The 14,026-nt window shown below is 36.9% G+C and overlaps 1 protein-coding gene across 1 annotated transcript; it reads left to right on the forward strand.

The window, feature by feature from the left end:
• The first annotated feature begins 383 nt into the window (after positions 1–383).
• Positions 384–4,084, forward strand: LOC106943346 (otoferlin-like). Its single transcript, XM_015026653.1, has 2 exons — positions 384–479; positions 3,866–4,084. Exons 1-2 carry the CDS (start codon positions 399–401, stop codon positions 4,067–4,069), a joined length of 285 nt encoding a protein of 94 aa, XP_014882139.1. The 5' UTR covers positions 384–398; the 3' UTR covers positions 4,070–4,084.
• Positions 4,085–14,026: the final 9,942 nt, after the last annotated feature.

Here is a 14,026-nt window from a genome sequence, read left to right on the forward strand (position 1 = left end):
TATATATATATATATATATATATATTGTGTTTAAAGTCTGAGATTCTGTGTGTGAGGGGGTGACAGTGTGGCACTTTCTCAGTGTGTTTCATCTCACCAAAGCAGCTTCTGTTCATGACACATTCACCTCCACACTGTGAGGAAGGAAACACAGTGGAGAGCAGATGCCTCTGGTCAGCAAGCAGGAAATACAATTAGCCATTTTTTTATTACTGTAAGTGAAAAGGCAGAAGTGATGTTGCAAAGACTCAGTGAGACTACATGGTTGAACAAATGTGCAGCAGAGTAGACCAAATGTAAAAAAAAAAAACAACAAAAACAAGTAATGTGTTGTCTTATTTCACTGTTTTAAATTGTGTGCCTTTCTCTTTTGCTGCAGACTGGTCGGGACGTTCTGCATGGTGCTTCAGAAAGTGGCTGAAGAGGGACATCTAGAGCTGACAGATACCCTCATTGATGACAACAACATGTCAATAAAGGTAAGATCTCCCTTTTGGGTTGTTAACAGTTTTGGTTAGTGTTGAGCATTTGCTCTTCACAGCCAAAAACATTCTATTCAATTTAGCTTATTAACGATGCATTTGAATTGTTCTCTTAACCGTGTGACTGATTATATAACTTATGACTGCAATGAATCAAAAACAATACTGCACTCGTTTTTATGTGTTGCAGATTTTCTCTGATTCACATTGGGTCAATGTTGCAGACACAAACTCCAGCATGCAAACAAGGTGCTGAACAAATTGAAATCAACATCTTAAAGCTTCTTTCGGCACTTGACAGATTCCCTTCTGGTGCGACATTTTAATGTCATGAAACAAAGACTGACTAATAAAAATAAGTTTGCTTGGAGATGGTTTTCAAACTTAACACTATAACAATTGCCAAGCAGGATAATGGTAGCAGCATCATGCTGTGGGGGTGTTTGGCTACAGTTTATTTGGTGCGTGACATAGTGGGTGTGGCTTATATTCAAGTGTGCTGAATATACACTTGCATATAACATTGTGATTACTATATTAATCACAATATAATAAATGTGATTAAATATCATAGACATTAAGTCAATGAATTTGGTGACTTCTAAAGTATTTTGGTTGCTGCGGTGGAAAATGATCACAAGTTAACATCTGCTGACCATGTCATATTAAATGCTTGTGAACTCCCACCAAAAGAAGCTATTTGGGTTACATGTACAAGGCTGGGAGTTGTTTTTTACAGCTGCATCGGAACCAGACTGTCTCGCCTCTTGTTTTGGATCCGTTATCCTTGGTATAAAACTCAAGTGTTGTCTCTGCCTGGCAGAGCTTTTCACCCACAACTGCTTCATTATTGATTGTCCTACAAGCTCTCTTTATTGTGCACAATATATGAATAGACCTGATTGAGTGATTTCACCTGACAGTGCTTGGAAATAGTTTTTTTTTTTATTCCACAACAGTTGCACTGAATTTAATTTAGGTTTATCTTAATAATTCAGTCCAAGGGGCTGAATTAATATGACAAAAACATTTGAATTATTTCACAAAATGTGCAGTAGTTTGTGTTGGTCTATCACATAAAATCTGAACAAAATAGATTGAGGAATATGGTTGTAACTTCATAAAAAGTTTAAGGGCTACAAATACTTTTTCAAGACACGATGAGGTTCGAAGGGGAAATTTTCAATCGCTCCTTAAATTATTAATTTAAGGGCAACTTTAAAGTCACAACACTTTCTTATTGGGTAAATTGTTTATTCTTTTTTTTATCAACAAGTATATCTATTTAGGAATCCAAATAGGAAAACCTTGTGGGAAATATGAAAGAGAAATTAAATTTGCTTTGGACGTTGAGTTCTAGCAGAAGACGTAATAAACTTAATTAAGGGACCTCATCATTGAAGAGCTCCACATCAACAATAATCTTATATACACTACAATCTAAAAGCAATATCAGCACATTTAGATGCTCAGCAGAAGTCCTGATAATCTATTGATTTTAAATTTAGCCCTGGGCAGCTTGGTGGAGAGAAGAACTGTGTGATTGATAATAAAAATATAGTGTAGGAGTGTATTGGGTATGGGAGGAAGAGGACGGCGAGATGGAAAGCATTGAGTCAAGCAAACGCTGTATAAAATCTGACAACCACTGCAGGACCGTGTTGGTGGGCTGGAGAGTGCTGGTGTGTTTTTTTTTCTGAGATGATGTAACACTGCATGCGAGCGGCGCTCCTTGGTGTGCATGCAAGCTCATATTCACACCCATGCAGTGTGTTCGTGAGTTCTGTCAACACACACACACACACACCCACACACACACACACACACACACACACACACACACACTGGGAGGAGAATTTCACTGCTTAGCATCCCTGTAGCAAGAGAGCGGTAAAACTAAACCTGACGTTACCTGGGAGCACTACTATTGTTGTTGCCATAGCAACAAATCTAACTCCTGGTGGACCACGCAGATTGCCTGGTGAAGATGTTGTAGGAAACAGACCGTGAAGCAGAGAAGGGTAGAGGAAAGGGAGGGAGTTTCTCGTATATTTCCCCCTCATCTGTCTTTGTCAGTGGCATAAATTGGACGCTCTGTAATAAAGTTTAGGTCATTGTCAGGAGGATAGTATTTGTCCAAACATGTCTCCCAAGAAGATGCTAAAGACAAACTGCCGGCCCAGCCATGTTTCTGGCCTGCATGAAAATGTCAGTCAGAATTTTTGCAGCACACAAGGAGCCAGAGTGATTTATTGTCGTGCCAAGTTGGTTGCCAGTGTTGAGGCCACGTTGATGCACCCGCAAATACCAAAATCCTTCTTGTGAATACAATCTTATTACCAAGTTTTAATATTTTTCACAGAATGAATCTTAAATGAAAAGGTCAAGAACTTGCTGTCACGCTAGCATCTCTGTTGAATTAGTTCAGTCACTTTAAAGGGAGTGAATATTTATGCAATCACTTATTTTACAATAAATATTTTTTTAATTGTCATAAATTTGTAGAAACCAGTTTTCACTTTGATATTAAAGGGATTTTTTGCCACAAAAGCCCAATTTTGTTGACCACGACTGATTTGTAAAAACAGAAAAAGAGTGTAACATCCACGAGTGTCAATACTTTTTATAGACACATTTATGTGAATATGCTGTAGCTATTCACAGCTATTAGTTAGTTCTTATCTTAAACTGATAAGAACTAACTAATTTGTAAAATATAAAATCTATAAAATATGTAAAATGCCTGTAATGAAAAGTTTCCTCACTGGGAGCAGTTAGAGTATATACAGTTAGTATATACTTATTATATAAAATTTTAAAAATCGATTAGTTTTCATTAATGACATGTGTATAACATCTGAGGAAAAAAAAAAAATTTTCATTGTTTTAGGGAAAGGCAGAACTTTTATTCCAGGCCGATGCAAAATGTCCCAAACTGAGATACCCGATGAACCTCCATCTACTGAAAATGGCTCTAAAGAAACCTAAGAAACGAAAACCAGCCCAGCTGCTACAATTGAACTCAAAATTAAGAAGAATTATCCTCACAACAAAATAACAGGCGATCCTGGGCCACTCCAAACAAAATAAGGAAGAAGAAACAGATCAACCAAGCAGGGAAACATTGGTTTTCCTGTATCCAAACTAATCCTAAAACCAACAAATAGTATGTGACAGACTGGAAGTTGTTGTTTTATGCAGGAGGCACAGCGTTAGTCGATCAATCTTCTTTCTTTGAGTCTGCTTAGCAAATCAACTCTAAAAGCACATCACCTTAGAGCTCACTTATAAAAGTGAGAGCACGTCTAGCACATGCCAATTTTAAAGTGAAGCACTCTGTCATAATTTGGCCCCAATGTTTTAATGTCTTCTTTCCTTTTCAGACCAGTGTCACCATAGATATTAGATACCAGCCGATGGATGGCACAGGGGGGATGTGGAGCGATGGAGAGTTCCTGGATGTCCCTGATGATCGTGATGGCATGTTTGCTTTTGAAACAGACAGCTTGCTTTCAGGACAGAGCCACGGGTCAGGGACTTCTCCTGGACGGTCATTACAAGGGTCCATACCAACCTTCAGAAAGTAAGTTAAACAGTTTCCTTAATAACAGTCGCATTACTTCAAAAATGAGGGTTTAAAGTTGATCATAGCTGTTCTGCCTAAACAACAATTATATTTGTTATTGTAATAACCTTAGCTACATTGAGGATTTTGATTAATATGTTCAAATGTTGATGCAGAAATCAGCCAGGAAGTTAATGTTTGGATGTCTTCTAAATTCACAATAATCCTAAAAATATCATGAAAGTATAACAAAGTGGATTAAGGACAAAAAACTGAAGGGTCATCAAAAAGTCCTGGTCTCAGTCCAACTCGAAATTTATGAAGATCACTGAACAGTTGTGAGCGAAAAGGTAAGAATGAGCGAATTGTTGTGTCTGAAGGTATTGACCAAAATTTTATCAAACTATTATAAGACGATGGTTGAAGGATACATAGAATTTGTGACCCAAGTCACACATTTCATTGTTCTGGGATTTAGCAAATAGAAAATACGCTGGTAGTCAGACCTAAAACAGGGAAACCTTTTTATGTGATGTAATGTCAGACACTGAGAAAATGTTTTTATTTCTTCATATGCAGCTTAAGTAAATGTATGGTTCTAGAATTCAAGGAGTGGCAGAACGACTTCAAAATGAGATAAAATAGATAATAAGTAATAATTACAATGTACAAAAAACTAACATACAATGCTTCCATCTTTTTTTCCATCTAAATATTGATAATGGGTGTGTAAATATATGTTTAAATTGGCACTTCTTCTAAGGACTCGTAAAACAGCATGAATCTCCCTAAATGGCAGAGGTTATCTGAGTATTCATGTTCTCAGTGCAAAAAAAGTAAAAAAAACTGATTAAATACATGACATAAAACAGAGAAAAACAAACAAAAAGAAATATGGTGTTTTTAAGAAGAAAGTTTCTTAATGTCTTTTCTTAGCATTTTAATGATGCAAAAAACAAGAAGAGGCATGATAAAAATGTGAAAGCATTTCGTAACTGTTTTGTTTTGAAGTGAGAATGTTTTTTTATTCTACTATTTAGAGCAAGAGACAAGTAAGACAAGCGTGTGCAAGGCTGTAAAACTATTGTTTAAAAGCTGCAAAAATCTGTTCAGATTATGCCTTTCTTTTTTCTCTACATCTCTCCCTCTCTCTTTTCATTTTGCCCACAGTCAGTGTATTCATGGACCGTTAATTCTCATGCTTTTGCTGAATAGTACATGAAAGCATCTGTAGGCGGTATTGATTTTCACTGAGACTATCTGCTCAGCCAGACACATAAACACATCCCTATGCTACAGATTGAATAGATGCCCGGAAAAATTTATTTGAGTCTTGTCTAAATAACATCATGCACATATATTTCTTCTTGTTCACGAACATGGCACATCTAATCTGCACTATTTTACAGCATAGAATGAAAGAAATGCATTTGCAGTAGGAGTGAAGGTAAAGGCTATCCCAAGGCTCTTATATGACCAAAAGTAAGTATGACTTTAGAGTTATTCAAGGAGAGTAGCAAGAAAGCTGCTGAATGAAGCTTAAATTTATATTAAACACATGTGATCCTGCTAAAGATGCATTAAGTACAAGCTCTGTATCTTTGTTGCTTGTTGCAAAGAGCTGTCAGTCAGGTCAGATGGTGTTGCAGAGAATTTGTCCTGAGAAACAAAATTGAATGTGCAATAAAACAGTAAGAATGAAGAAAAACCTGCAGTCGACAAACCCAGCGCTAATCTCTTATTTTAATTGCCTTGCTACGTTTCTTTCAAACATTTTCCTTCCCTAATTATCAGCAGCACAGTTTTCCTATCTTCTGAATGAAACTTTCTAAAACTATTTCACCGTCTCATCGATTCTGATGCTCCATACAGCCAGTTTTTATTCCCCTTCCTCTGGTAATGAGGTGTGAGTGTGGAGGAGACGATGATTTGGGAAGACTCTGCTGCTCCTAAAGGGAGAAGAGGAAAGAGCAGGGCTTAAAAAAGAGAACTTGGAGTGGTTTTGACCTACAAGAAAAAACAAATCCAGCACTATTTGTCGACTGCAGTTAATTTACTCAACTGCTGTTCTTTCTATAAAATGGAGCTACAGCGAAAGTTCAACCTGGAAGACTCTGGCCCCCTCCTTTCGCTCATCGGCGTCATGCTCATCTCCATCTTCAGCGCTGGACCTCACCCGGCCCATCCAATCATCAATCAAGCTCTGCATAAAAGGATCCACACCCAAGCCGTCAGCCGGTTCCCAGCTGCGTTCAACCCACCACACCGCCCCTTGTCCACCCACATCCTTCAGCTCTCCAGGATAGCACCCTTTCCTGACCTCCACCACCAGTGTTGGGCCCCGGGGGGAGAGCATACCTAATCAGTTATTGGGATGTTCATCGAGTTCACATCATATCTCAGCTCAAATCAGCTGCCGGGGCCCGAGCGCCAAAAAACTGTCATTCATTCCTGTCATTAAATCTTTTAATTGTTCCTTTTTCTCCATCTGAGTCTTTCCAGGTTGAACTGTTTATTTGATAATTCTTTGGAAATGCAGTATAGCATGACATGTCCCCCAGCTTGAGGGGTGACATGTTATGAAAAACATATGTTTGTTGTTCTCCTTCTGTGCTTTTTGGCCCAAAGTTCTCAGAAACTCAAAAAAAAAAAAAAAAAAAATTTCTAAACTTCTCTTCCCCTTTAGGTTTAAAAAAAGAAAATATATTTTTTGTGCCATTCAGAAATTTAAGAGGTAAAGTTTTTCCATTTTCCAGTTCAGAGTAGAGGAAATGTTACAGACTCATCTTTATTGCCCTATAAATCATGCAGCACTCATCATAAATCAGATTCTTCATTGTGTTTTTTAATAAGCACAAATTGTTTTAAATAGCGATATAGCATACATAATTCCATGCAGATTCAAAACTAGACCCTCGTGTTATTTATTTATCTGTTTGGGATCATTGTGCTCTATAGAGAACAGTTTTAAATTTAGACTGGACAGATTTTAAGCCAGTTACTTTTAAAGAAATAGCCCCCGTAAGCAAAAACCAAAACCTTTTTTGGACTTTGAGTGTGAAACTTTGCAACAACATTTACATTTTATATTTGGTTCATTTTAGAGCATCCCTTTAGAAGGAGTTAATCACTAATTAATGTAGGAACAAAAATAAAACTTCACCCACATAAAACTATATCAGTTCTATCAGCTGCAGCCCAAAGGTCATCCACATTTCTTGGAGAAGTGTTTGCTCATTATTATTATTTATTTTTATCAAGTCTGATTCACACTCCTGTGTTGCATTGGAGACAAATGGCTTCATAAGCAGAACTTAATTTTCTCCATCGCTATTAATAATGCTGACCACTGCACTCCTTCCACCAGCCCTCTTCCATCTCCACCTCCAGCATTGTGCCTGTCCCTGCAGGATGATTTATGGTAACACCCATAAATCATCTTGTGCTGTAGGCAACACCACAATGAGCCAGCTTAGCAGGAGTTTGCTTATTACCAGCTAATAAATCCCCTGATGTGTCATTTTACTACTGGGAAAGCAGGAGTGGTGAATAGTGCCTGGAGAGAAGCACATATGTTAGACATAAAGGGGATGGATTCAAAGGTTAAGCTGTTATTTGACCTCCAGACATGAAATTCTTTAAATATTAAGGCTTTAACTTGTGGTGCACATTGGCGTAACTCAGTCAAAATAACACTTCACGAAGCTATAATGCATAAATAATCATCTTCTATCTGTGCGAAATGAAATCAGCTTTCAGTTTGTGCGATGCTGTTTTGCGACAATAATATTCCGCAACACGTATTGATTCTGTTTTTTTTTTCACTCTGACTGTCTCAAACTGCTCTCTTATGCGTAAGTCCTCAGTGACAGCCCTGGTTTTACATGATGCATCACGTGGCGGTGCTTTGGTCCAGGTGTTCTGCACTCTTTTATCTCAGCTGCCTTTTGTGCAGCGGGTCTGCTTCACCGCTCCACCGGCTCCCAGAGGAACAATCTCCACGGTAAATACGGCACATCAGCCGAAGCAGAAATATGGCTCACGTACTAAACATGGAAATGTATCTTAATTATAGATTTGGTGCCCTTTAATTATTTGTCTTGGTCGTTGAGCTTGCAGCTTAGTGAGGAAGCTACATTTGTGTTGAATAATTAGACACTTCCTGAAGTTTGGCGAAGCATTTGGGTGCGAGTTACGTCGTAGTCGATGTTAGATTTGCCAGAAGTGATATTTACTTTATATAATTGAGAACTGCTGGGCCTTAACTATTATTACATAACTCCTTAAATTGCTGTTTTTAACTGTGGAGATTAAAATAGAAATAATAACATAAGATACTTTAGTATGTAGATATGCATACTCATGAGATTTCCCAGCATATGGAGCAGCTCCAGATATGCATATATTTGGAAGGATAACTGGGTTTGTACTACCTCCATATCAACGGATATAAAAAGGATATTCTCTAAATATCCTTTTACAGAATTTGTTTATGCTTTGAAAACAGGCTTTGAAACTGGGAATACTACAGATCATCAAGCTAACTTTAATACCAGGCAAAGAAAGCCTGAACAAAACCAAAATTCAGTGACTATTTGTTAGAGGACAAAAGATTTTCACAAATCAAGCTGTGAAAAGTAGTTGCCTCTTACACCTGATAACTGAAATCCTAATAACTTTCCACCTTTGGTAGAAATCACTCACCATGAGACACACTTGGCATATTTGGCTGTGAGTCTTTACCTCAATGTGAGGAAAGTTTGATGTGCTCTTCCTTGCAGAGTTGCTTTATTTCAGCCGCATTTTAGGATTTTTTAACATGAACAACCTGTTTTAGGTCACGCTACCGCATGTCAATCAGATTGAAGCTCAGGATTAAACTAGTCCATTAATTTAGACCACACTAATTGAGTTATTTTAATATATTCTTTTGAGCCATGGGATTTTGTTCTAGAAAGTAGAATTTATGTTTCCATAAATTTCAGAATGCCATTCATGTCCTGGAGCGCCATTGCAGCCCTAGTTTGTCATGTCCGCTATGTTTGACTCTTTGTTTGATGCTCTTATTCTGAAATGCATAAAGTTCAGAACCTTAGAAATGGTTTTGTAATCCTTTCTAGACTGATGGATATTAATGACTTGTTTTTTTATGGTTGTTAAGCTTCTTTAGATTGGGGCATGATGTGTAGCTTTTTAAAATTTTAACCTACTTTATGTAGCCTGAGAGGTTCTTTCTAGTGATTTATTGCTGCTGAGAATCAGGAGACTACTTTATGTTTATGTGGGGCTGCACTGCCTGTATCCCTCCCCAGAATCCCAGATAATTTTCTGCATCTTAATTGATTGGGTGTTTGCAGGAGGAGAAGCTCAACCTGTGAGCTTCTCATGCATGAGGCACCACCACCACACACACATAGTTATATACAATAAGTGCACACTGTAAATTATGATGTTTCAAATGTACTGCAATCCATAACAAGCAGGATCCTGCAGGTCAGTGATTTAGAACATTGTTCTTAGTAACAGATAAGACTCCATGCAGTTCTTCCTTGAAAATGGATAAAATGTAGAGTTAATTACATTTTATTTAAATAATATAAATAAAGGAGTTTGAAATCCCTCAAGTGTCAAAGAAAAAGGTTTAATGCTGTCTTACTTTTATTTACCAAAGCCTTATTTTGCAGTTCAGTGGCTACAATAACAAGTTTAAGAAATACAAGAGAGCTTTCAGTGCACTATAAAAAATGTAAAAGTGTTGCTTTTTATAGAAAGTTTCTGATGTGTAACATACATTCTCTTGGCTCATCTCTCACCACATCACTTCTTCTTTTTCCCCATTTCCTTTACATTATCTAAAATGCTTAGTAATTGCTATGCAGAAGGCTACAGTAATCCCTTCATTAACATAAAATATGGCATTGTATTTAAAAAAAAACAAAAAACAGTGCTTCGCTGTTCCTGTAGTTGTTTGCAGTATCTAGGTCAGGAAGACTCAGGGGACTTTTTGTTTGTGAACACATTAAAGTTGCAGAAACATTGAACTGAGCCCTACTAATTGGAGTAAATTTATAGCTGGATCACAGGAGAGGATCATCTGATTCAGAATCAATCAATAATCCTATAAGCTAATGAAGCACAACACTTCTGCACTTTAGAAAAATATATGTCAATATCATAAGGATAATAAATGGTATTGATGTTTGTCTCTTTTATCTGTATGAGCCAAGACCCTGTTATAAGAAAGAAAAGTTGACAAACAGTTAAGACTGGGATAAAAAAGTAAAGCCAGCAAAGCATTCAGCAGGATTTAATCTTTGTTAGTGGGACTTATCATCTTAATACTAAGTTATCATGGATAACTGATATCTTTCTGCTTTGTTTCAATGAAAACTTTGAAGCAGTGGAATATTTCCTTCCAGTGTGACAAAGAGAACAGGTGTGGTGGGGGATTTAACTGAGCTCCATTCAGCTGGATCCCTGGAGCTGAACGTATGGTACATGTCAATGAATTATTAATAAATGCAGTTTTTTTATACTCTTTTTCTTTCTTAATTTATTTTTCATTTACTGTCAGGTATAAGGCAGACGAAGTCCTCCAAGTTGGGTTCTTTCTCTGTGCCTTTGTGGATTTTCAAGGACACAACTTATGTGTTCGGTTTTTACGTCTTTGCTTTTGAGTTCCTTAAATCCTAAACTGATGTCTGAGATAAAATTCTTCCTTCTTGTACAAGGTGGAATGAATTTTATGAACCTCTAGACATATAAAACAAATATGAGGCTACAGAGCTGCAGTCACATTGTTTCTCATATTGCCACGGATGTTGGCATATCGAAAAAGGCTTTTCACGTCCAACCATGAAGAAATTAACATTGTCTTATGAAATTTTAAATCCAGTTATGTCTTTAACGCGTGTGTTGTTCTATAACTGATCTTTAACAGTCCCAGTTGGATCTTAGAAACAGTGTTGCTAAGGTGGCTCATAATGAATGTCAGAAGGAAAAACAACATTGGGATGTTTTGTTATGTCTTTTAGGGTGTTGAGGGAATCATTTTTAATGTGCCTGCACAAGAAACTGCAATATTTAAAAGTTTTGTTGTGTTTTTCTCCAAGAGTAACTGAGCGTGTTGCAGTATGAATTCAAAACAAACAGAGAAAAGTGGGAGGTTGACGAGTGTCTATAATAACAGAATTTGCTGTGTTCATGAACAGGAAAGACAGAGTTGAAACATATTTGACATGTTTTTTTTTTTTGTTTTTTTTTTTTTTTTACTTTTTTATCCACATTTAACTCTGAATTCCTTAGATTATCATTTGTATAGTGCAGATATAATTTTTTGTATGTTTTTTTTTCAGTAAAAGGAAAAACAAACTTCTTTTTTTATTATTTCACACCAACATTCTCCTACTGAACTTCCTTGTATTTGATGTTTCCTCCTGCATTTACCCTTCCTTCACTTTGTAGTACAAGAAAATGAGAGCTGCATCGGTTTCTCTTTGTTTACTTAAAATCTCTCTTCTTTGCTTTAGACTTCTGGTCTCTTTGTTTGCTCTGGTACATTTAGAGTCTTCTTCTGAAAAGGTCAGCATTGAATATTTGATGTTAGTTCTCCTCACATTGGGAAATCCTTTGTGGCAATACAAATAATGATTCAGAAGCACAGAAATAGTTAGTCTTACATTCTCTGCTATCAGTCAATGTGTGTCTTTAACCCTTTGTCCTTTTTTGCTTATATACTATCAATCTCTTCAAAATCCTCCTTGCTTTGGGCTTGGTATAAATGAAAACTGTGGCAATGTCATTAAATAAGTGCTGAGACTGGTTTTACATTGACATGTTGCAAAAGCCAATAAATTGTTGACAGATTTTTTTTTTAGAAAAGTCATTTTTTCCTAAAGTTTTTGTCAGTTAGACTGGGGATGAATTATGACTCAAGTACAGTTGCTGGAGGTAACATAATAATGATGCTTCTGGCTTTTATATTTGACTTTAAAACAAGGGAGAACAGAGATTCATTCAAAACTCTGCATCAAAAGTTTCCATCGGCGCTTAGTCCCACTTTTCCCTGATACGCTTGAATAAAATCCTACTCAACCTGCTAATGGCCTTCAGAAGTAAACAGACTAAACAGAGTTCACATGTGCATAATAAAGTGCCAATTTAAATAGAACTGCTATGTAGTTAATTCAGGCAATTGTTAGAGGAAATTACTGAACAAAAGTTGTGGGCAAGTTTAAGACTATCATTCAGACAACTAGACAAATAGTTTTTAGTACTTCTGGTGGAGCTTGAGAATATCTTTACAAAACAAGCATTAGTTGCACACTAGAAATCAACATCTAACTATTTAACGTTTTTGTTCCAGACAATCGACAAAATTCAGCGACTGCTAAGCAGTGCAATTGTGCTGCAGGTATGGTTTTCTTCAGCAGGGACAGGAAATCTGGTTAGAGCTGCTGGCAGCTGGAAGTTGGATGGAGCCAAATACAAACAGGCAATTCAGGAAGAAAGCCATTTTAAAGACTAGCAGCCCAAAGGACCTGCAGCTGTAATTGCAATGAGAGGCGGTGCTACAAAGTACTGAGGGGCTGGAAATAAATGCATGTCACACTTTGCAGATTGTTATTTGCAAAAAAAAAAAAAAAAACAGCACTTTTTTATACTAGTATATGAGAACATTTTTGTCTTCAGGGGAAAGAGGGATCCTCTCTATTCTGGAGCTGTTTCTTGACTCAAGTGACCCTTGATCCTTCTTTGTTTTATTTACCCTTGCAATGATCAGAGGCATCGATTTTCAACTGTGAATTTTCCCAAACTCTACTTGAAAAAATAGATACTGAAAGAATTTTTTTTTTCTTTTTATGAACAATTGAATGCATTTTCTTTAATTCGTGTCATTTTAATTGAGCTGTTAGTCTTCTGAAAAAAGCTCAGTACTGTTGCATACATCAACATAGTTTTGGTTTCAGACATTATCCTGGTTTCTGCTGATTTTTATTTAGCAGTTTTTCAGAAGTGCAGTCATCCACTGACTGGTAGGAAATTTGATAACTGTTGTGGAAAAGTGAATTTACCCCAACAGTAGAGAAAAGGTGAGAAGCATCTTGGCATGTGAGAGCAAAAAAACTGTAAAACAGACATCCACATTGAAGTAAGAAGCTCTGCCAGACAGAGTCGACGCATGTTTCACACCCAAGGACAGGAAATTAGCAAAAACGTTTATAAAACAGACTGTGAAAAATTGGCTCCTTGGCAAGGTATTGTGGGACTACTCTGTTTATCTATTCCTCACAGGTGCAAAGAAGTTTCTCTGGCAAATAACCTTCAGAGTGACGACAAAAGTCCATAAGCAAAATAAGAAATAAAGACTTAACATCACACTAGTTTAATTCGGTCATGAGACCCGTGAACATGTAATAAAGTCTTCCATCGTCAACATTTTTTTAAACAAAACTTTAAATCACGTGTATTCCCCTCGGTGTGAGTAAAGTCACAATTAAACAAAGCATTACTTTGATAGGTTAGGTAAATATAAATGCACTATGGAGCACTTTGTAGAACTTAAAGCTAAAATGAAGCATATAAAGATAAACAATTTCCAATTAATGCTTTCGAAAGGTTAAAAAAAAAACCGCTCTAATTTTAAGCATGTTGTGGTGATTTTTTCTGGACTAAACAAAGTTGATTTTTAAAGGTAAATACAATACCCCCTTATCTCCTTGCACCTCCCACCATTCCCTGCTCCCCTCTGCACCTCTCCTCCCAGCCCTGCAGCATTCACAGATATCTGCAACTCTTACAGCATCTACCAGCTTCGCCTTTGATTATTACACCAGTCTTTCTTGTATGCATTCCTGTAAGGAAACTTAGTTCAAAGTAAACCTCTGGGTGGATTTGCTGTGACCTGTTTGTGGAGTTGAATGGGATCAGTGTTGTCTTTGATGTGGTATGTATGAAAAACAATGTTTGCCTCCTTTCT

The sequence above is a fragment of the Poecilia latipinna genome, unplaced genomic scaffold (assembly GCF_001443285.1).
Source record: "Poecilia latipinna isolate Pla-1442-1.1 unplaced genomic scaffold, P_latipinna-1.0 Scaffold5176, whole genome shotgun sequence".
NCBI lineage: Eukaryota > Metazoa > Chordata > Actinopteri > Cyprinodontiformes > Poeciliidae > Poecilia > Poecilia latipinna.

Excerpts from the sequence above, each read along its gene's own strand:
- LOC106943346 (XM_015026653.1), top strand. The coding sequence starts at position 399 with ATGGTGCTTCAGAAAGTGGCTGAAGAGGGACATCTAGAGCTGACAGAT. Across the intron at positions 480-3,865 it reads ACAACAACATGTCAATAAAG|ACCAGTGTCACCATAGATAT; the intron begins GTAAGATCTCCC and ends TTTCCTTTTCAG.